At 39.6% G+C, this 24,821-nt stretch overlaps 1 protein-coding gene and 1 pseudogene across 10 annotated transcripts in view; one reads left to right on the forward strand and one right to left on the reverse strand.

The window, feature by feature from the left end:
- LOC311633819 (cullin-2-like) overlaps nt 1-24,584 on the reverse strand; it is a 392,353-nt pseudogene extending 367,769 nt beyond the window's left edge. Inside the window, exon 1 of the transcript XR_014797095.1 lies at nt 24,543-24,584. The product of XR_014797095.1 is annotated as a cullin-2-like (transcript). The remainder of the gene's footprint in view (nt 1-24,542) is intronic.
- The window catches only part of LOC311633330 (zinc finger protein 560-like), a gene marked incomplete at its 3' end in the record, with an annotated part of 186,707 nt that overhangs the window by 61,954 nt on the left and 99,932 nt on the right, over nt 1-24,821 (forward strand). For 7 of the 9 annotated variants that reach the window (XM_084905839.1, XM_084905838.1, XM_084905833.1 and 4 more), the window contains one exon: nt 694-4,224. In XM_084905839.1, the coding sequence (XP_084761965.1) occupies nt 694-2,712 (2,019 nt within the window). Of the gene's footprint in view, nt 1-693; nt 4,225-7,291; nt 7,439-9,488; nt 9,576-13,164; nt 13,292-16,479; nt 16,554-24,821 lie in introns of those variants that run through there. The other 2 variants (XM_084905849.1, XM_084905856.1) reach the window with 2 other exon arrangements.

The raw sequence follows: 24,821 nt of genomic DNA on the forward strand, positions 1-24,821 counted from the left end.
GTATTCAATTTGGCAATAAATTATGTTTTTTTAAAATATTTTTTTATATATTTTATTCATTTTTTACAGAGAGAAAGAGAGAGGGATAGAGAGTTAGAAACATCGATAGAAACATTGATCAGCTGCCTTTTGCACACCCCTACAGGGAATATGCCCGCAACCAAGGTACATGCCCTTGACCGGAATCGAACCTGGGACCTTTCAGTCTGCAGGCTGATGCTCTATCCACTGAGCCAAACCAGTTTCGGCTCTTTAATGTTTTTTTATTAAAAAAAAATTTTTAGAGATTTCAGAGAATAAGGGAGATAAAGGGGAGAGGAAAACATCAATGATGAGAGAGAATCATTCCTTGTCTGCCTCCTGCATGCCTACCATGGGGGACTGATGCCAAAATCAGGGCATGTGCCCTCACTGGAAATGGAACCATCACCTTCCTGTTGAGATTTCAAAGTTCAACCACTGAGACATGCTGGCTGGGTAATTTGGAAATCTTTTAGACAAGGATTCATCCTGACAATGTTTTGTGCTTATTTTTATCTATAATTTTAATAAATTTGGAAAGCTTTTTTTTTTTTTTTTATACAACTATCTTGGTTTAATGGGTATTACAAAATGGTACTTATGAAACAAGTGTACATGTTTAATGAAATTAGAGCTGTCACTAAAGGCCTTTCTATCTCCCATTATCACCAGAGTACACATAATGGAAATAGCAGTTATCAATGGATTGAACGTTGGGAAAAGTTTAAGCAAGAGTCACATCTTAATCATCGGACAAGTGAGCTTTTAGAGGACCATTATACAAGTGGAAGAGTGTTTGACCAAATATCCAATCACAATATATGTCAGGTTATGCCTATTGTGGATAAGACACAAAATGGAAATAAAAGTGTCCAGTCTTTTCAGCAGTCTTCAAATTACACTGAACAAGAGAATATTCATGATAGGGAAGAGGCTTACCAATGGAATTCATGTGGGAACGTCTTCAGTCAAATATTCAATCTAAATAAAATGAACAAAGTCCATAATGGTGAAAAACCTTATCAATGTAAAGATTCTGGCAAAACATCTATTTGGCCTTCAGGTTGCACTATAAATCAGAGAATTCATCCTGGAGAGAAGCCTTACAAATGTAAAACATGTGGCAAAACATTTCAATGTCATTCATCTCTTATTGTACATGAGGGAAGAATTCATCCTATTGCAGAACCTTACAAACTCATGGAAAATGGAATAGGCTTTTGTCAGTCCTCAAAATATACTCATCGTAGAAATCCTAGGGAAGAAATAACTTATAAATGTTCAGAATGTGGGAAAGTCTTTAGCTGGCCCTCAGACCTAACTATGCATCAGAGAGTTCATACTGGAGAGAAGCTGTATAAATGTGCAGAATGTGACAAAGCCTTTACAAGGTCCTCACACCTTACTAAGCATCAGAGAGTTCATACTGGGGAGAAGCCTTATAAGTGTGGAGAATGTGGAAAAGTCTTTAGCCAGTCCTTCTCCCTGAATCGTCATCAGAAAGTTCACACAGGAGAGAATCCTTATAAATGTAGAGAATGTGGAAAAGTCTTTAGCCAGTCCTACTCCCTTAATCGTCATCAGAGAGTACATACTGGAGAGAAGTCTTTTAAATGTAGAAAATGTGGTAAAGCCTTCAGTGAGCTCTCAAAACTTATTCACCATCATAAAATTCATACTGCAAATAACGTTTATAAATGTATAGTATGTGGCAAAGCCTTTAGCCGGTTCTCACACCTTACTTATCATCAGAGAGTCCATTCTGGAGAGAAGCCTTACAAATGTAAAGCATGCGGCAAAGCCTTTAGGTGGCGCTCAAACCTTATTACGCATCATAGAGTTCATACAGGAGAGAAGCCTTTTAAATGTAGAGAATGTGGAAAAGTCTTTAACCAGTCCTACTCCCTTAATCGTCATCAGAAAGTTCACACTGGAGAGAAGCTTTATAAATGTAGAGAATGTGGCAAAGCCTTTAGCTATTCCTCCTCCCTTAATCTACATCAGAGAGTTCATACTGGAGAGAAGCCTTTTAAATGTAGAGAATGTGGCAAAGCCTTCAGTGAGCTCTCAAAACTTACTCGCCATCAGAAAATTCATGCTGCAGATAATGTTTATAAATGTTTAGCATGTGGCAAAGCCTTTAGCCGGTTCTCACACCTTATTTATCACCAGAGATTTCATTCTGGATTGAAGCCTTACAAATGTAAAATATGTGGCATAGCCTTTAGGCGGTTCTCACACCTTACTTACCATCAGAGAGTTCATTCTGGAGAGAAGCCTTATAAATGTAAAGTATGTGGCAAAAACTTTAGCTACTCCTCCTATCTTAATCGTCATCAGCGTATTCATACGGGAGAGAAGCCTTATACATGTAGAGAATGTGGCAAAGCCTTTAGCCAGTACACATCCCTTACTAATCATCAGAGAGTTCACACGGGAGAGAAACCTTATAAATGTAGAGAATGTGGCAAAGCCTTTACCCATTTATCAACCCTTACTAATCATCAGAAAATTCACACTGGAGAGAAACCTTATCAATGTAGAGAATGTGGGAAAGCCTTCAGCAGGTCCTCAAATCTTACTGTACATCAGAGAATTCATACAGGAGAGAAGCCTTATAAATGTAGAGAATGTGACAAATCCTTTGTCAACTCCTCAGGTCTTACTAGGCATAAGAGAATTCACACTTGAGAGAAGCCTTATAAATGTAAAGACTGTCGCAAAGCCTTTAGCCAGTCTGTATCCCTAACTAAACAACAGAAAGCTCACACTGGAGAGAAGCCTTATAAATGTAGATAATGTAACAGCCTTTCATCAGTGTTCCTGCCTTACTGTACAGCAGAACTAATACTTGAGAGAAGAGTTACAGATGTGAGGAGCGTCTTAGTGCTTTGCCAGCTGTGAGAATTTACTGAACATCACAGAATGGATACTGGCAAGAAGCCTCACGGATGTGGAAAACGTGGAAAAGCCTTTGAGAGGCACTCATGTCTTGGTGTACCTAAGGGACGTCATAATAAAGAGAGTCCTTATAAATGTAGAGTTTGGGCTGGAGCCTCTACACACAGCAGTAACAAAGTTTTCATCTAAGGATTTAAGCTTCAAAGGTTGAAGCTACATTGAAAATGATAAAGTAAGGTCTTACACATTATCAGGCATGTGTCATAGTGTATATTCTCATTTATGTTTCATACAACATCTGGTCATTATTACTGGATCGAGGTCCAGCAGATAATAAAGAATGTGACAAAGCTTCTCAGTATGCAAACCTTACCTGACTTTCAGATTTCATACTGGGGAGAAATTACAAGAGCAAACATTGTCCTCAGCATCTGTAGCTTATTGCTCTCATTGGAGTTTATTCTAGAGCAGGTTGTCAACCTGTGGGTCTCCACCATCTGAAAACATGTTTACATTACGATTCATCACTAGCAAAATTAGAGTTATGAAGTGTTAACGAAAATAATTTTATGGTTGGGGGTCACCACAACATGAGGAACTGTATTAAAGGGTGGAGGCATTAAGAAGGTTGAGAACCACTGTTCTAGAGGGAAACCTTAAAACTGAAGAATGTGGGAAATCATATAGTTGGACTTATAGCCCCCGTGTCATCAGGATTGTAACTGGGTAGAAATTCTAGATTCATGATATAAGAGAAAGGACTTTTGTTTAGAATATACAGTTTATAAAGCTCAAGGAATTTATGCCTTAAGTGACTTTAAAGATGTGAAAACTTTAACCAAGTATATAATTGATTATGGATTTTAAAATTTCACTGAATTCAGACTACATAAGTAGCCAAAATGCATTTCAGGTATTGCTCTAAATCAGAAGTTTTATTACACAGAGTAATCCAAACTTTAAATGTAGTTGGGTAATGTTTGTATACTTGAATATATCAAAAGAATTGATGTTTCCATATGTACAGTTATTTAGAATGTTATCTCATTTATATTGAAATCATTTGAATTCTTTTGAGAAGGAAATATTAATGTTATTCTGTTTCCATATCACTTGATGGTGCTGTTTTATTCCTGGTGTATGTGTGAAATCATGGGGTTGATTGTTTTTGCTTTAAAGATGTGTGAGCTGTATATTATATGAACTTCACTTTTGTATACTTTCCAAATGAATATTGGGTATATTGTAAGGTGCACTATTTTATTCTATTAGAGGATAATTTTATTGAATAAATCTTTTAAAATAGTTCTTGAGTTTTGTAAATGATGTCATCAAAGTTACTTCCTATTCCGTGCCAATGTGTTCAACTGAAAACTTGTTAGGTCATTCAGTTTGTGGTTATCACATTTAGGTGACCGGAATTATACTGAGGACAGTGCTGTCTGTGTGATAGATTTTTCATAATTAAGAGGAGTATTGCAATACCAGTGACATTGTTATACCCAGGACGCAGAATTAGCATGAGTTCTGCATGTGGAGAGAGGTCACCTTACCCTGGCTGAACTCAGGAAAATTAATTGTATTCTTTTCATTTTCCATTTCCTGTTTCTCTCTGATTTTTCACTGTCTTCTAGGCTGCCATTCCTTTTGCAGTGCTATGACCTCAGCATGTGGAGCTCTTCCTGTCCCACATCAGCCTTTCAAGCCCCTGTAACTTCCACTCAGTAGTTTCAAATTTATAATGCAATGACTGACCCCAGAATTTGGCAACTATTTTGCCTTATTTTCATGAAGGAGGTAGACCACCGTCTGGGTTTTCATGCGGACACCTATAGTTTTTAATATGAACATGAAGTTCTGGAATACCACAAATTGGCATCTGTCTACTCCGTAATTGGAATGATGCCTCTTGTCCTGATTTTCATTGGAAACAATAATTTATCATTGCTATCCCGTTAGCTTCTTTATTGGGATGGAATTAACCCTTGTTAAACAGGTTTTATTCTCACTTTTTTATTTTATTATTTATTTATTTTTTAAAATAAATATTTTATTGTTTTTTTTACAGAGATGAAGGGAAAGGGTAGAGAGCTAGAAACATCGATGAGAGAGAAACATCGACCAGCTGCCTCCTGCACACCCCATACTGGGGATGTGCCAGCAACCAAGGTATGTGCCCTTGACCAGAATCGAACCTGGGCACTTTTAGTCCACAGACCGAAGCTCTATCCACTGAGCCAAACCAGTTAGGGCTATTCTCACTATTTTTATGTATTTTTATTGATTTTAGAGAGGAAGGGAGAGGGAGAGAGATGGAAACGTCAATGATGCGAGAGAATCTATTTTTTGTTGAACGTAGCCTAATGTTGGTCATTGTTTCTAGAGGAACCCCAGGCATCAGGGCAGCTTTGCAGTTGAAACCTTTTAAGATTTTGGATGCAAATGTATTTTGTAGATTCACAGCCTGACCAGAGAGGTATGTCCATTGGCATTAGCTGTCCCTGCAGTGTTTACCAAGCCATCACTAAGTTCCAGGGACAGCAGGTAAACAGAGCTTGAAATGAAAGCCCCACATTTATTCTCTGGTGTCCAGTGCTGAGTGTGTACAAGGTGGTGAACATCGATACATTTTCAGGCATTGCTCTAAATCAGAAGGTTTATTTCACAGTACGCTCCAAACTTTATGCATTTTCCCACCCTAAGGACTGCCAAGCCCATTAGAGAAACAAGATGTTCTTCTACTCTACTTCCTCACATACTCATGGAGCATTCTTATGTATATGTATCTTCTGATGTTTTGTGACTGAGACTGATCTGGACCAGGGGCTTTTTGAATTTGTTATAAGACATACTATGGGATCCAGATCTTTCAAAGAATTCAATCCCGTCTAGACAATAGTTTCATTCTCTGGTACAGTAGTAAGGAATGTTGAGGTGTATTGATACAAAATTCACATAAAAAATTGTTTTTTCAATGTGGCCAGTAGGAAAATAGGTGAAGCAGACACTGTACCTCTGGTTAGAGGGCATACTGTCTTCATTTTGTCCAGAATGCACATTGTTCCGCTTTGGAATGAAAAGCTTTAAATCAGTGATTTCAACTTTTTTTTTCTTTTCTTTTTTCCCCCATGGCACAAGGGAACTAATTACTGAAACTCAGTGGTCCACTGAAATATATAACTCGCTACTCTGCAAAAAAAATAAAATGATTTTGATCCATGCACACCACACAGCTACCGTGTTTTCCCGAAAATAAGACCTACTTACAGGTTTCCTTCTGAGTGAAATATAAGGCATCCTCCAAAAGTAAGGCCCCCCCCCCAGGCTAAAAATGAGAGATTTGGTCCACTGATTCTGAAAGAAATGGAGTCACAAAAAATTCACCAGGAAATTCAGGAATTGGATTGTTATGATGATGTTCCAGAAGATGATGACATGATTGTCAGTGAATAAATGAGTAAATTCTTGATACTGTAGGATTCACAGTTTGTTTGGTTTGTGTTGACAACTACTGTACTACCGTACAGTATACAGGTAATAAGTTTCCTTTATTTTCATTTAACAATAAATGTGTACCGTATTCTTCTTCATGGAAAAATAAAACATCCCCTGAAAATAAGACCTAGTGCATCTTTGGGAGCAAAAATTAATATAAGACACTGGCTTATTTTTTGGGAAACAGGGTATTACTGTGTTGGCTGTTGTCACTTATTTTATTTGACAAACTATGGGTAATGTAGTATTTGCTATTGACTAAACAGTCACTGTTGCTTTTTAAAAATATATATATATTTTATTTATTTTTTACAGAGAGGAAGGGAGAGGAGAGAGAGAGAGCTAGAAACATCGATTAGAGAGAGACATCGACCAGCTGCCTCCCGCACACCCCACACCAGGGATGTACTTGCAACCAATGTACATGCCCTTGACCGGAATCGAACCTGGGACCTTTCAGTCCACTTACCCATGCTCTATCCACTGAGCCAAACTGGTTTCGGCTGTTGCTTGTTTTAAAAATTCTTGCAGCACACCAGTTTGCCTGTGTGACACCCTAGTTGAAAATCACAGCTGTAAACTTATAAAATCCATCTAATGCCTAATTTAAAACCACTTTTTCCTTTTACTTTAATTTTAACTCATTAATTTAATTTATTTTTTAAATTAAATTATTATCTGTACATATCTTACCATCCCCCCCTCCCCAAGACCACTTTTTCCTTATTGATTTATTTGAGGAATCCCTTAGCTCAGGCTCCGCCCCGCCCCCTCCCTCTGTCCCCGCACAGGCCTGGCCCCGCCCCCACCGCGGAGCCGCTCCGCTCGGGCTCCGCCCCCCGCAGGGAGGCGCATGCGCAGTCCTGGCGCCGGAAGCGGCTGCGGAGGGGCCGGTGGCGGCTCCCTGAGGCGGTGTCTGTGCTTTAAAGCCGCTGCTCCCGGCCCCTCCCCGCAGGGCGGGCTGAGGGCGCTGCGGGCGCTGAAGTCCGTGTGGGAGCCCCGCCCGGAGCCCCTCCCGGCGGTGAGTGCGCGTCCCGGGAGCTGCGCAGCGGAGGCGCCGCGTTCCTCTGGGGGAAACTGAGGCCCGGCCCGCGGTCTGTCCGCCTGTGGCTGTGGGCCCGCCCGCCGCGTGGTTTTCCCGCCGAAAACCGTCCCCGGGGCCGCCGGTGCCCCCGCGGGGCTGGAGGTCTGGTCAGCGGTTCCCGCCCTTTGCCCTCCCCCGCCCGGCGCTTCCCGCCCAAAGAGCCCGATGACCCCGGCCTGGGGGTCCCGCCCGCCCTCCTGGGCCCCCCATTAATCAGGTCTGAGTGCCAGGGGGGCCGGGCCATGGGGTGGGCTCGGGGAGAACGCGGTGTCCCCGGAAGAGGGACCTGCCCCAGGGAGGGCTTTGTGGGAGCGGGGACTGCGGGGCGGGGGCCGGGCTGGGGGGCAGGAGAGGGAGGGGAGACAGACCCGGGGAGGAGGAGGGCGGGGAGGGGGCCACAGTGGATGGGGGAGCAGAGGGGGCGCAGCACGGAGGCAGCCAGCTGTGGGGAGCAGGACAGACTAACAGGCAGCAGCGGGCACACGGGCGTGGGGAGGGAAAGGTGCAGACGTGTGTGGAGATGGGAGCAGAGAGACCAGGAGAGAGAGCCCCGGAAGGGAAATGGGCCTCAGGAGTCTCATGGTCCAGGTGTAGGGACAGACAGAGGGAAAAGGGAAAAAGAGCAGGGAGGGTATAGGGGGTACAGGAAAGGACCACAGTGGAGAGAAAGGGAACAGAGAGACAGAGACAGATCCATAGACAGAAATACATAGTAATTAGTGGGAGGAGGGGAACCCTGATCTGGGTAAGTGGTGACCTGATGGGGTGTGGAGTACTTAGTTGGGATATATTGTGTGTTTATTTCTTGTATAAAGATAACACTATTTGTCTCCAGGAGGCATGGGGAGGAAGAGAGATAGAATCAATCATTGATCAGCTGCCTCCTCCACTCCCGGTCACTAGGGACCAAACCTGCAACCTGGCCACATGCCCTGACTTGGAATCCATGACCTCCTGGTTCATAGGTCCAAGCGCAACCACTGAATCTTGCCTAGTTGTCGTGCCTTTTTATATTTAATTAAACAGCTGAATTGTCTTAGTTATACAGATTGAATGAGAATTGTAAATTTCCACTTTATAAGGATGGGAATTTTATAATAATTTGCTTCCAATTGCAACCCTTAGTCACTCAAAGGGGAGAGACTTCTCTGTTGCTCATGGGTCCCTTTTCATTTCCTGGGATGGCAAGGAGGAGGTATCTGTGTCTGTCACCATTTGATGCATTTCCAAGGAATATTAGAAGCCTTAGTTTTTTGTTGTTTTTTTTTAATATATATTTTACTGATTTTGTACAGAGAGGAAGGGAGAGAGATAGAGAGTTAGAAACATCGATGAGAGAGAGTCATTGATCAGCTGCCTCTTGCACACCCCCTACTGCGGATATGCCTGCAACCAAGGTACATGCCCTTGACCAGAATCGAACCCAGGACCCTTCAGTCCCCAAGCCTCTATCCATTGAGCCAAACCGGTCCCTGCAGAAGCCTTAGTTTTGTTGCTGTGGTGTGTGTGGTGCTTTGTGGGTTGTGTGTGTTACTTCCATGGATTTACTTTTTCTATCTCTGACACTTGATTTTTTATTTAAAAACATTCTGAGATAAACTAAGAAATGCCCTCAGGTGTGCTTTCCCCCATAGGGTTGGAAAGCTGCTCTGGGTGGGGCATCCTTGGTTACTGAATTGCTCCAGGTGCTTGGAAGCTGAGGACAGGAATTAGCAGGAGGGCTGCAGGTTGCCTTTGTGAGAGTGGGGAGCAGGGTTTTTTTCTGGGTTTGTTCCAGGGGGAGCTCTGTTTGGTTTGGGGCATCAGGACACCAACTCACCTTCTCTTTCTGTTGTCTTTGGGAGAAGAGACATATAAAGACGGAATAAAACACCTCACAGTGTGCTCTCCATTTAGGAGCTCATTGTTGCTAACTTTCCTATGTCCAAAGAAAGTTTCTGACTGTGTGAGGTGAGTTGATTAAGAGACTGTTCTGACTTCTTTGAAGGCACATTCTGTGACTCCTCAACGTAGTGTCACCTGAGGAATCATCCCAGATCCCGATCAGGACCAGGACCAAATGGCTGCTTCTCAGGTAAAAGATGTGTCCTATGTCAGAGGCTGTATTTGCTTTTTCTTTACCCTCTGGTGATTCATTTCTCTATTTCCGATGTTCTTTCCTTTGCAGGTTGTTTTTCTTCCCGTATTCATTACTTTATTCATAGTAGTCAATGTCAGCTATATTTCTCTCTGTGTGTTTTTTTTTCTTTTTTTCTCTCCATTAAAATATATTTTTATTGATTTCAGCATGGAAAGGAGAGGGAGGGAGAGATAGAAACATCAATTAAATTAAAGAATCAGGGGTCAGCTGTCTCCTGTACCCCACCCTGCACTGGGTATGGAATCTGATACTTGGCATGTGCCCCTGACCAGGAATCTAAGCCTGCCCTCTTGGTTCATAGGTCAGCCCTCTACCTCTCAGCTTCTCTGGCCAAGCTGTAATTCCCTCCTTTGTCCGAAATCCTTGTCTGCATTCATTTTGCCACCCTCACCAGGTCAGGAAGCATTCCTACCTTTAATTAGTGACTTTTAATTATTCAAAACATTCCTTTTGTGACAACTCAAACTTGGGAGGCAGCCATGTTCAACATCACTCCTGGGATGGGGTCAGAGGCTCAGGTATCACTGAAGAAATCAAATGAAGGTTTTATGTTTAAGTGGCTACAGCATTCATCAGCTCTAGATCACATCTTACTTCTCAGAATAGCTCAGAAAGCTCTGAAAATAGGGGCAAATAGAAGAAATTCATTCATTAGATTAGTACAAAAGCCTTGGTAGGTAACTGTACTATTAGTTTAAGGAACATGAGAGGTACAGTTGGATTGACACTTTCAAAAATTAATGTTTATTTGTAATTTCACTTAATTATTTATTGATATACTTTTGGCAGTAATATCACAGCAGTGGCTGAAACTGGTTTGGTTCAGTGGATAATGTGGTGGCCTGCAGACTGAAAAGTCCCAGGTTCGATTCCAGTGAAGGGCACGTACCTTGGTTGTGGGCATATCCCCAGTGGATGTGCAGGAGGCAGCTGATCAATGATTCTCTCATTGATGTTTCTAACTCTCTATCCCTCTCACTTCCTCTCTGTAAAAAATCAATAAAATATTTAAAAAAATAAAATAAAAAGAATATCACAGCAGTGAGGACCTGACTTTCTGTTGTGCTTCAGTTATATGATGCCCATTTTCTCAGCCCGCCTGGTGTTCACTTGTCAGAAGAGCTCCCGTCACTATAGAATTAATAGTCTCCCTTTCTCAGCAATAAGGGTATAGTGGCGATTTAATGAAAAATTTGAAAAGACCATCACTTCCCATCTGTCCCTCTTCTTATTTCGTATTTCCTTTGGAAAATGAAGGACTTACTTTTATTTCCTACAGATCATTGGCTTTTGCATGGGACCTTTAACTAATTAGGCCTTGATTCTTTACATTTTACTTAATACTCTATGCTCCCATCATGGACATAGCCTGCATGATCATGCATGATCACTTTTTGTATTCTCTAGGAAGTTTCTGTTTTTCTTTTTTTTCAAATATATTTTATTGATTTTTTATAAAGAGAAAGAGAGAGGGATAGAATTAGAAATATCGATGAGCTGAAACCGGTTTGACTCAGTGGATAGAGGGTTGGCCTGCAGACTGAAAGGTCCAAGGTTTGATTCCAGTCAAGGGCATGAACCATGGTTGCAGGCACATCCCCGGTAGGGGGTGTGCAAGAGGCAGCTGATCGATGATTCTCTCTCATCGATGTTTCTAACCCTCTATCCCTCTCTCTTCCTCTCTGTAAAAAATCAATAAAATATATTTAAAAAGAAGAAAAAGAAACATCAGTGAGAGAGAATTATCGATTAGCTGCCTCTTGCACATCCCCTACTGGGGATGTGCCTGCAACCAAGGTACATGCCCTTGATTGGAATTGAACCTGGGACCTTTTACTCCGCAGGCTGACGTTCTGTCCACTGAGCCAAACCGGTTTCGGTTCTAAGAAGTTTCTAAGAATGACATTTATTAATATATCTTCAGTTTCATTAAATTTCTACAACATGGTTCTCCACTAATGATACATAAAAATTTTGGAAGAAATGTACTCATAAGATAATTAGTTCCCACAGGCTGGTATGGATCAGTGGTGGAGGGTGTGATTCCTGGTCTAGGGCAAGTAGCTCTTGGGAACCTGTGGTAGGCAGCCAATCCATGTGTCTCTGTGTCTCCTTCACCTATCTCTGTCTCTATTCTTCCTTCCTTCCTCCCTCCCACCCTTTTCCCCATTGTGCTTCTACCTCCCTGCCTTCCGCTCTTGAAAAGTCTATAAGGAAAAATCTCTCCAGGTACAGATTTACAACCACAAAAATGAAGCAGGTTTAACTTGTTTTCTATCCTTATGTTTCTCTGCTTATTGTGTTTATAAAACACAAAGGGGAATATACACAAATAGATTCATGAGATTTAGAAAATCACTAAACCATGTTGATTTCATAGTTGTAAAATGTGCATCTCTGCTTAAACTGTTAATATTTCAACTTTTCCCCCCAAGCATATTTTTATAGATTTCAGAGAGTAAGGGAGAAGTAGAGATAGATAGAAACGTCATTGAGGAGAGAGAATCATTGATCGGTTGCCTCTTGACACCCCACACTGGGGATTGAGACCACAACTTGGTTGTGTGCCTACACCAAGAATTGAATCAGTGACCTCTTGGTGCATGGGTCATGTTCAACCACTGAGCCAAACTAGGTGGACAAAGCAAAAGAATCTTGTTCTAAGATTGCTCATAGTAAATTTCCAACTAGAATTGTGGTTCCTATGTGTCCTATTCCATGAGACCTGTATTCCATTAGCAAACCCTTTTAATTCAAAGTTCTGTGTGAATTGCTCCTTGTGTTTTCTTTTTCTCTGTGATCAGAAGTGTGGCACATGATGCAGAAACATTGGCATCACAAGTAAAATGTGAACTTGTTACACATGTGAAAACACAGGCCCCATGTCAGAACCTGGATCAGTAGGTTTACAAAAACTCATTTTGTTGTGGTCTGCTTTACACGTGAGACAAAGACCATATACTTTCAACGCAGCATGACAATGCCAACTGGGAAATACATACCACTGACTCTAAACAAGGCTCATGCAGCACTCTGAAATCCATATGGCTGTTTCCATGCCTTTCATGTTTTTTAATGTATTTATTTATTTAATATATATTTTTTTATTTCAGAGAGGCAGGGAGTGAGAGAAAAAAGAAAAAAAATGATGAGAGAGTATCCTTGATCGGCTGCCTCCTTCACATCCCCTCCTGGGCATCCAGCCCACAACCCTTGGCATGTGCCCTTGATCAGAATCGAATCCGTGACTCTTCATTCTGCAGTCCTCCACTCTGTCTGCTGAGCCTGACCAACAAGGGCCATGCTTTAATTTTAAAGTTTATTTTCCTGTAAAGTAAAATCTGTACTGTGGGTTTGTGGTCATGGGTCATCCTCATATGTCACAAAACACAGAGATTGTTACTGGAGCAAAGTATTCTTACTGGATAATTTAGGATACCCTGCTAGGTCCAAACCTCTTCTCTTAACACGGTTTGCATGTTGGGTGACATTATGAACTCTGCTGGTGTGTCTTTTCTTTCAGGGTCAATTGACTTTCAGGGATGTGGCCATAGATTTTTCTCAAGAAGAGTGGGAATGCCTGGACCCCGCTCAGCGGAAGCTGTACATGGATGTGATGTCGGAGAACTACAGAAACCTGGTCTCCTTAGGTGAGGATGACTTCTTGGGCCCTAGTTGGTTGGGCTCAGTGGATCTAGCGCCAGCCTGCAGACTGAAAGATCCCAGGTCGATTCTGATCAAGGGCCAATTCCTTGGTTGCTGTCTCCTTCTCCAATAGGGTGTGTGCAGGAGGGAACCAGCTAATCAGTGATTCTTATAATTGATGTTTCTCTCTCTCTCTCTCTCCCTCTCCCTTCTTGTCTGAAAGCAATGAAAATATACAGTTTGAAAAGAGGATCTAATTGGGGGTGGAAAAGAAAGGCTTTGTAATATACGTGAATTAGGCACTCAGTGTTTGCACACTTTACATGGTCTACACTAATTAAGGTTCTATCAGAAAATAATATTTTAGAAGGTCATTTTCTAGAATATTGTGATATTCTACCATAATTTGTGGCCAGAGGACAACCTGGATTGCAATTTGGAAACCCTCTATCAAAATTCACACTCCATTTACTTTTTTTTATATTTTTTTAAGATTTTATTGAATTTAGGGAGGAAGGGAGAATTAGAGAGAGATAGAAATTTTAACTGATCAATAGTTGAATTTTTGTATGTGCCCTGACCAGAGATCAAACCTACAACTTCGTTGTATTTGTACAGACCTCTAATCAAATGGGCTACCTAGGCAGACAGATTGGATTCTTTCACTTCTTTTTATTTAAAAAATATATATATATAGTATTGATTTTTTTACAGAGAGGAAGGGGAGAGGGAGAGTAAGAAACATCGATGAGAGAAAAACATCGATCGGCTGCCTCCTGCACACTCCCTACTGGGTATGTGCCTGCAACCAAGGTACATGCCCTCAGCCGTAATCGAACGTGGGACCCTTGAGTTCGCAGGCTGATGCTCTATCCACTGAGCTAAACTGGTTGGGGCTCTTTCATTTTCTTTTATGTATCTAAGCTTCTATAATGAATTTTCGTGACTTGCTGTATAGTAGTACGTAATACTTCATTTTTTGTTCTTCAGTTTATTTATCCATTCACTTGTTGACCTTTTCCTTGCTTCCAATTTTTGGAAATTATGAATAAACAGCCTCCTTGTAGGCTTTTGTATAGATAAAAGGCTTAATTTGCTGCATTAAGAGTCAGGAGCCCAATTACTGAGTGTATATTTAGTTTTATAAAAACCTCCAGAGCATCTCCCCTAGGGGCTGTAGCATTTGGCATTTTCAACAGCCGTTATTGGGGGTTCTGGTTGCTCCACATCACAAAAGCATTTGGTGGGGTCCGTCTTCTGGATTCTGACCTGTTGAGTGGTGATTTAGTGTTTCTTGCTTTGCTATATGTTACTTCTCATTGGTAAAATGTGCATTTTCTTAATGACAGAAGACGTGCAAGATCTTGTTACACTGATTTTCTATGATCGTGTTGTGTGTGAGTGTGTGTGTGTTTATATATATATATATATATATATATATATATATATATATATATATATATTTTAATTTAAAAAAATATATATTTTATTGATTTTTCACAGGCCAATGCTCTATCCACTCAGCCAAGCCGGTTTTGGCTGAAGTATGTTTTAATATCAGGAAGCCTGAAACCTTTAATTTCATACATTCTTTTCACGATTTACTTCATTAGATGTAGTTCTGTGACATTCACATTAACTTTATACGGAGCTTTTCTATTTCCAGCAAGTGTGTCACTGGGACTTTAATAGGGATTGCTTTGAAGGTTTAGCTCACTTTGGGTACTAATGACAGCTGATATTGTTAGTATTTCAGAGTAGGATCATGGAATGTGTTTTCCAACTTACTAATTTCTTCTTTAATTAGAGCCTGCAGAGAGAGTGTGTGTGTGTGTGTGTGTGTGTGTGTGTTTCCTTTTGTCACTGCTCATTGGATGATATATTCCCATTGAGTTTTTGAGTAGAAGGGAGGGAGGGGTTAAAAAAGAGAGAAATATGGATGTGAGAGAGAGATGTTGTATACTTGGCTTGCTCACACATCCCAAATGGGGTTCAGATCCAACTTGCAACCATTTCTTGGGTGGCCCCATACTCTAACCACTGAGACACACTGCAGAGGGCAGCCAGTAATATTTTATGCTTTTCAGCATGCAAGTCATGCACCTTCTTCGGATGTAAACTGTTAATATTTCATTTTCAATTATGCTGTTTTTCATGTAAATACACCCTTAATTTGTTATTTTGTATTAACATTTGTTACCTTACAGGAAAATAGGTAAATTCATTGGGTGGTTTTACATAGTATATTTTGAGAAATTAATTATATACCTATATGTATATTTTTAGAAATGTAGAGGTTGTGGTTTGTAATACAGAATTCTGTCACCTCTTAGTAGATATCATTTTATTTATTTTCTATTTTATTTGTGACCATGGAAACTAACTAAAATATCTTAAGGTTATAACCATGTACCTTAAATTCATAGTGTCAGTTGCATACACAAAAAAAAAATCTATGGATTACCATTTCTACCATGTAACCACATAAGTGGATATCGCATCTTTAATGCTGTGTCCAAGCAGAGATTTAAGATTTTATTTCTTTTATATATTTTTTAAATTTTTTTTGAAATTTTTATTTCAGAGAAAGTGATGAGGAGAGAGAGATGGAAACATCCATGAGAGAGATTCATTGATTCCCCCCAGCACACACATACAAACACACACACACACACACTGGGGAAAGGACCCAAAACACAGGATTGTGCCCTAATCGGTAATCAACTGTGACCTCCTGGTTCATAGGTAAATCCTTATCCGCTGAGCCATGCTGGTCAGACTATTCTTTTTATTTTCTAAAGTTCCACAAGAGAAATCAAAGTGATACGTGTTTCTTTAATAGAATACCACAAATAGAAGATGCACAAATGCACTTCCCTCATGTCTCCATCTCTCTCTCTCTCTCTCTCTCTCTCTCTCTCTCTCTCTCTCTCTCTCTCTCTGAAACTGGGAATTGGGGGTGTTTTAATAATATTGCCATTGTGTGCCAGGGCGTTTGAGCAGTTATTAGCAAATGTAAGCAACTCTTTCTCCTTCTTCAATGTCAGTTTTTCTCATTGTATCTATCTGGAGCTTTCTCTGAATTCTTCACTTACTCATGGAGTACTCCAAAATGTCATTTGGTTAATAGTTGCTAGTAAGTTCAGAATATACTCACCTGATTGTCAAAACTGAAAATTTGTTTTTCTTTCAGCTAAACCATCTAAAGATAATGAGGCTTTTATGCCAACTCCCGGAATACAAGATTTATCCCCTGAAATAATACTGGTAAGATATAAAAGGTGTCACTTTGATAATGTACACGTAATGAAAGCCTTGGAATTTGAGGAAGAGTGTGATGAGAAAGGAGGATATGAATATAAACAAAAACTATTCTGGGACAGTTATCATAATAAATTTATTTTTACCTAAAGATGTCAGGTGTATTATGTATTTGTGAAATCTCCCAATTAAAAGTCAGTTTCATTGGCAGATCAGAATGTTCATGCACATTAAGGTTGAAAACAAATTTTTCTGTTATGCATTCTTGGAAAGGAAATCTGGAAAAACTAGGAATTTTCATAGTCTGTAGTGTAAATAATCATTTGAATTGTTTAAAACGGTAGGATTTAACTTTGGTCAATTATTCTAAAATATATAGATTTATAATGTACCTATAAAATTATAATGTGGTTAATTTGTCAATTAGTTATGTTTATATATATATATATATATATATATATATATATATATAATTTATTGATTTTTGTACAGAGAGGAAGGGAGAGAGATAGAGAGTTAGAAACATCAATGAGAGAGAGTCATCGATCAGCTGCCTCTTGCACACCCCCTACTAGGGATATGCCTGCAACCAAGGTACATGCCCTTGACCAGAATCGAACCCGGGCCCTTCAGTCCCCAAGCCGACGCTCTATCCATTGAGCCAAACCGGTCCCGGCAGTTATGGTTTTTTAACTAAAAATATATTTTTCTAGATTTCAGAGAGTAAGGGAGTTGAAGAGAGAGAGAGGAAAACATCAATGATGAGAGAAAATCATTAATTGGTGGCCTCCTGCATGCCTCCCACTGGGAGCTGATCCAGCACCCAGGCTATAGGCCCTTATTGGGAATCGAATCATGATCTCCTTGTTCATATGTTGAAGCTCAACCACTGAACCATGCGTGCAGGGCAATTTGTTAATCTTTTATTTATTTTTTTTTATTAATATCTTAAAATATATTTTATTAATTTCAGAGGGAAGGGAGGGGAAAAGGGATAGAGAGAACCATCAGTTATAAGAGAGAATGATTGATAAGCTGCTTCCTGCATGCCTTTTACTGGGAATCGAGTCCACAACCCATGCTTGTGCCCTTGACTGGAATTGAACCCAGGACCCTTCATTCCAGAGTCTGACGCTCATCAGCTAGGGCAATTTGGTAATCTTTTAAACAAGGATTAATTTATTCTCCCTGAGACAATGTTTTCTATTTATTGTCTACAATTTTAATAAATGAGGAAAGCTTTTTCTATACAATCATCTTGGTTTAATGAGTATCACAAAATGGTTCTAATGGAACAAGCTAATGAAATTATAACTGTCACTAAAGGTCTTTCTGTCTCCTGTTATCACCAGAATACACATATAGGAGATAGCAGTTATCAATGGATTGAACATTGGAAAAACTTTAATCAAGAAACATATCTTAATCATTGGACAAGTGAGCGTGCAGAGGACCATTGTAAAAGTGGAAAAGTCTTTAATCAAATGTTCAGTCAGAACATACATCAGATTATTCCTATTGTGGAGAAGACACACAAAGGAAGTCAATGTGTCCAGTCTTTTCAGCAATCATCAAATTACAATGAAAAGGAGAATATTCATACTCGGGAGGAGGCTTACAAATGGAATCCATGTGGGAGAGTGTTCAGTCAAATATTCAAACTAAATAGATACAAAAGAATCGATAGGGGAGGAAAACCTTATCAATATAAAGATTCTATTTGGCCTTCAGGTTGCACTTTAAACCAGAGAATTCATCCTGGGGAGAAGCCTTACAAATGTAAAGCATGTGGCAAAGCCTTTAAATGTCATTCATCTCTTATTGTACATAAGGGAAGAATTCATACTTTTGCAAAATTTTTTAAACTCAGACAAAATGGAAAAGGCTTTAGTCAATCCCCAAGACCTACTCAACAACATAGAAAACATACGGGAGAAAAGTCTTATAAATGTTCAGAATGTGACAAAGCCTTTACTTGGCCCTCAACCCTTAGTATTCATCTGAGAATTCATACTGGAGAGAAGCCTTATGGATGTAGAGAATGTGGCAAAATGTTCAGTGATTCCTCAACACTTAATCAACATCAGAGAGTTCATACTGGAGAGAAGCCTTTTAAATGTAGAGAATGTGGCAAAGTTTTTAGCCAGCTTTCTAACCTTATTACACATCAGAGAGTTCATTCTGGAGAGAAGCCTTATACATGTAGAGAATGTGGTAAAGCCTTCAGGCATTCCTCATCACTTTCTTATCATCAGAGAGTTCACACAGGAGAGAAGCCTTATAAATGTAGAGAATGTGGAAAAGCCTTTAGCAGGTCCTCAAACTTTGTTACACATCAAAGAATTCACACAGGAGAGAAGCCTTATAAATGTAGCAAATGTGGGAAAGCCCTTGCTACCTCCTCATCTCTTACTTATCATCAGAGAATTCACACAGGAGAGAAGCCTTATAAATGTAGAGAATGTGGCAAATCTTTTGCTACCTCCTCATCCCTTACTAGTCATCACAGAGTTCACACAGGAGAGAAGCCTTATAAATGTAGAGAATGTGGCAAAGCTTTCAGTGAGTCCACAAAGCTTAGGCGACATCAGAGAGTTCATACTGGAGAGAAGCCTTATAAATGTAGAGAATGTGGCAAAGCCTTTAGTCACTTCTCATCCCTTACTGATCATCAGAAAATTCACACTGGAGAGAAACCATATAAATGTAGAGAATGTGGGAAAGCCTTTAGCAGGTCCTCACACTTCATTGCACATCAGATATTTCATACAGGAGAGAAGCCTTATATATGTAGAGAATGTGGCAAAGCCCTTGCTACCTCCTCATCCCTTACTTATCATCAGAGAGTTCATACCAGAGAAAAGCCTTATCAATGTAGAGAATGTGGCAAATCCTTTGTTAGATCCTCAGATCTTATTATGCATCAGAGAGTTCATATCGGAGAGCAGCCTTAGAACATGTGAAAAGTGTAACAAAGCTTTTATTCAGTGTGCCTCGTGCACTATACTTGAGAGAAGTCTTACATATGTGCATAGTTCATAAATCCTTGATCAGCCATGAGAATTTATTGAACATCACAGAATTCATACTTGAAAGAAGCCTTATGAATGTAAAAAATGTAAAATAGCTTTTAAAAGCCATTCACATAGGACTGTACCTGAGAGATTTCATAACAGAGACAGTGGAAATGTAGAGAATGTGTTGGAGCCGTTATACACAACTCAAAATTTACTGCACATCAAAGATTTTAAATATATATTTTATTGATTTTGTACAGAGAGGAAGGGAGAGAGAAAGAGTTATTAACATCGATGAGAGAGAGTCATCGATCAGCTGCCTCTTGCACATCCCCTACTGGGGATATGCCCGCAACCAAGGTACATGCCCTTAACTGGAATCGAACCCGGGTCCCTTCAGTCCCTGAGCCGACGCTCTATCCATTGAGCCAAACCGGTTTTGGCCGCATCAAAGATTTTAAAGGTGCAGGGAAACCTTACACTGTAGAAAATGTAAGAAAGTTGTTAAGCTGCAGGGAATCTTACCATTTTAGGAATCTTTCTAATGAAACTGCAATAATAAAAAGTTTTCATCCACAGATTTGTTCATGGTTGAAAGTTCATTGAAAATGATAAAATGAGGTCTTACAATTATGAGGCAAATGTCAAATGTATATCCTCATTTATATCTAATACCACAAGTGGTAATTATTACTGGATCAAAGTCCCACAGATATAAAGAATGTGACAAAGTTTACTCAGTATGCAAACCTTATCTGACATCAGAATTCATACTGGGAAGAAACAATCTACACTAATAAAAGAATTAGATGCTAATTTACCATACCTTCGTGAACCCTGCCCCACCAGCCAAGGAGGAGTGTGGATTCAAATTAACACAACAAAGATGGCTGGATAATTTGCATGCACATTAGCCCCAGGCCTCTGGGCAGCATGGAAAGGTGGCACCAGCAGCCAGAGGAAGGAGGGCCCATTCTTGCATGAATCTTCCTGCATCAGGCCTCTAGTAGAAATATAAACATTGTCCTAAAGTCTATAATCAGCATCTGTATCTTATTCCTCACATTGGAATTTATTCTAAAGGGAAACCTTAAATCTGAAGAATGTGGGAAATCATACAGTTGGACCCACAGCTCTAATCATATGAGGGATTATAATTGGGTTGAAATTCTACATTCATGATATAGGAAGAGAGACTTTTGTTCAAAATATACAGTTTACAAAGCTTCAAGGAGTTTATGCCTTATAGTGACTTTAAAGATGTAAAAACATGATCCAAGTATGTAATTAATTATGAATTTCAAAGTATCACTGAATTCACTCTAGATAGGTAGCCAAATGCCTTTCAGGTATTGCTCTCTAAGTCAGAAAGCCTTATAGAATGTACTCCATAGATTCAATGTAGTTAGGTAATATTTGTTTGAAAATACAAAAAGAATTGATGTTTCCATATATAGTTATTTAGTGTTATTTATATTGAAATCACTCGAAGTCTTTTGAAAAGGAAATATAAATGTGATTGTAATTCCATGTCACTTGATGCTGCTATGTTTTATTCCTGGTGTGTGTGTGAGTAAACTGATTGTTTCTATCTGAGAGATTTGTGAGCTGTTGTATATAATATGGACTTCACTTGAGTCGAATTTCCCATGGAATATGGTCTATTTGTAAGGCACATTATTTTCTCCTATTAGGGAATAATCCTATCAAATTAATTTTTAAAAATAGTTCTCAACTTTTGTAAATAATGTCACCAAAGTTACTTCCTTTTCTGTGCCAATGTGTTCAGCTGAAAACTTTTTGAGGATATGTCAGTTTGTGGTTGTCACATTTAGGTGATCAGAACTACACTCAGAACAGTGCTGTCTGTGTAATAGATTTTCCATAGTTAAGAGGAACATTGCAATACCAGTGACATTGCAATACCCAGGATGCAGAATTGGCATGAACTCTGCATGTGGAGAGAGGACACCGTTCCCAGGTTATATTGCTGAGTGAACTCAGAAAAATTAATTCTATTTCTTTCATTTCCCATTTCCTGTTCCTCTTTGGGTTTTCACTTTATCTTCTAGACTGCCATTCTTTTTTTTACTATATATATTTTTATTGATTTGAGAGAGGAGGAGAAATAGAAATATCCATGATGACAGGGCATCACTGATTGGCTGCTTCCTGCAAGCCCCCTAATGGGGACGTTGCCTGCAACCAAGGCATATGCCCTTGACCAGAATCGAACCTGAGATCGTTCAGTCCACAGGCCAATGCTCCATGCACTGAGCCCAACTGACCAGAATTTTATGTTTCTCTGCCATTTTTTTTGGTGTGTTATGACTACAGCATGTAAAGATCTTCCTGTCCCACATCATCCTTTCAAACCCTTGTAACTTCCACTCAGTAGTTTTGAATTCATAATTCAATGACTGACATCAGAATTTGGAGAATATTTTTGTTTATTTTCATGAAGTATGTAGGCCACCATGTGGGTTCATGCTGACACCTATAGTTTTTAATATGAATTTGAAGTTTTGGAATACCACAAATTGGCATCTGTGTACTTTGTAATTGGAGTGATTTTTCTTGTCCTGATTTTCATTGGAAAACTTAATTTCTCATTGTTGTCTCATTAACTTCTTTATTGGGATGGAATTAAGCCATGTTAAACAGGTTTTATTCTCACATTTTTAATACATATTTTTATTGATTTTGTAGAGGAAAGTAGAAGGAGAGAAAAACATCTGTTAGCCATACCCCAGAGCGGAAGAGAGATAGAAATATCAATGATGTGAGAGAATCTATTCTCACTTTCTTGAATGTAGCCTAATGTTGGTCATTCTTTCTAGAGGAACCCCAGAACCATGGCAGCTTTGCAGTTGAAACCTTTTAATTATTTTGGATGCAAAATTCTTTTGTATATTCACGACCTGAGCATAGGTATGTCCAGTGGCATTAGTTGTTTCTGGAGTGTTTGCCAAGCCATTAGTGCAAGTTCCAGGGACAGCAGGTAAGCAGAGATTAAAATGAGGAAGCCGCACATTTATTCTTCAGTGTCCAGGGCTGAATTTGTACGAGGTGGTAAACATCAGTTCCGATGCACGTGCCACCCAGAGGAATCACCAAATCATTACAGAGCAAGATGTTCAATATTCTACTTTCCGACATACCCCTGGAGCATTCACATGTATATGTATGTGCTGATATTTTGTAACTGGGACTGATCTGGAACACGGGCTTTATGAATTTGTTCTGTTACAGGACAGACTATGGGGTCCGGATCATTCATAGAATTCAGTCGCATCTAGACAATAGTTCCATTTTCTGGTGCTGTAGTGAGGAATGTTGAAGAGTTGTGTTGGACAAAATACACATAAGATCCCCCCCCCCCCCCCCCCCCCGTGGCCATTAGAAAAAGACATGAAGCAGACACTGCCCCTTGGGTTAGAGGACATTCTGTCTTGAATTTCTCCAGAATTCATATTCTGCATTGTGGTGAAAAGCTCTAAATCAGAGATTTCTTTCTTTTTTTTTTTTTTAATCTCATGGCAAACATGAACTAATTATGAAATTCAGTGGTACACCAAAATAATATATATATACACACATATATTGCCAATCTTATGAAAAAGTATGTTTTTTATTCATGTACACCAGACATCTATTATTGTATTGGCTGTTGTCACTTATTTTCTTTGGCAATCTATGGGTTATATAGTCTTTGCTACTGACTAATTAGTCAAGTGTTGCTTTTTCAAAAAAAATCTTGCAGGACACTAGTTTTCCTCGGTGACACTCTGATCACAGCTTTATTTTTACTTTTTTAAATTTATTTTTATTTTGAAAAATATATATTTTTTATTTTTTTAAGTATATTTTATTGAGTTTTTACAGAGAGGAAGGGAGAGGAGAGAGATAGAGAGTTAGAAACATCGATGAGAGAGAGACATCTACCAGCTGCCTCCCGCACACCCCACACCAGGATGCAGAATTGGTACATGCCCTTGACCGGAATCGAACCCGAGACCTTTCAGTCCACAGGCTGATGCTCTATCCACTGAGCCACACCGGTTTCGGCCATAATCACAGCTTTAAACACATAAAATTCATCTTTCCTGCTATGTCATGTAAGACCACTTTTTCCTTATTTATTTGTCTGGCAGATTCTATCCATTGATGTGATTTGGAAGTTAAAGTTCCCTACAATGACTGTACTGATTAATTTTTAAAATGCCCATGACTATTTACCTGTAAATATTCACTCACAATATAAATGGGTTCACTGTTTCAACCAGAAGATACAGGGCAGCTGAATAAGACCCTTAACATATGCAGTCTACATAAGACACACTTCAGATTAAAAGACAAATCATGAAAGTGAAGGGTTGGGCTGAAACGGGTTTGTCTCAGAGGATAGGGCGTCAGCCTGTCGAATGAAGGGTCCCAGGATCAATCCCTTGATCAGAATCGAACCCGGGACCCTTCAGTCCGCAAGCCAGTGCTCTATCCACTGAGCCAAATTGGTTTCAGCTACAGTCTCTAAAATTTATAAACCCAATAAAGGGGGCGGGGGTGGAATCTACCCTTGGGGGATAAAAAGTGATTTCATGGGAATGAAAATTTTAAAATGCTGGAATGTAATACTGATGTCAAAACATAGACTTTGAAAGAGAGGTCATGAGAATAGATACACTTCAATGATAAAGAGGTCAACTTATGAAAAGGATAAAACTCTTGTAAACATTTATGGATGCAAATTGGACCCGAGTACAGTATGTAAAGCAAATATTGGTGGACATGAAGGCGGAGAATGATGTTTTCCCCCGGGATCATTTTATTTTGGTTGGTAATTTGTAGCACTTGGGGAAATAGGGAAACTAAATGCTTCAAGATGTGTGACTTAGCCCTAACCGCTTTGGCTCAGTGGGTAGAGCGTTGGCCTGCAGACTGAAGGGTCCCAGGTTCGATTTCGGTCAAGGGCATGTACCTTGGTTTCGGGCACATCCCCAGTAGGGGGTGTGCAGGAGGCAGCTGATGGATGTTTCTAACTATCCTTCTTTCCTCTCTGTAAAAAATCAATAAAATAAAAATTTAAAAAAATGTGTGACTTACAATCACTTTTTATCATTGGATAGTCTGTATTTTCCCTGTGGTGCTAGAATCTGCATAGAGCATACTATCTTTATATATCTATCTATACGTGTGTGGGTGTGTGTGTATTTATATATACATATATATAAATTTCAGAGAGGAAGAGATCAAGATC

Source organism: Pipistrellus hanaki (genome assembly GCF_964339955.1).
Source record: "Pipistrellus hanaki genome assembly, chromosome: 15".
In the NCBI taxonomy this organism is placed as follows: Eukaryota; Metazoa; Chordata; class Mammalia; order Chiroptera; family Vespertilionidae; genus Pipistrellus; species Pipistrellus hanaki.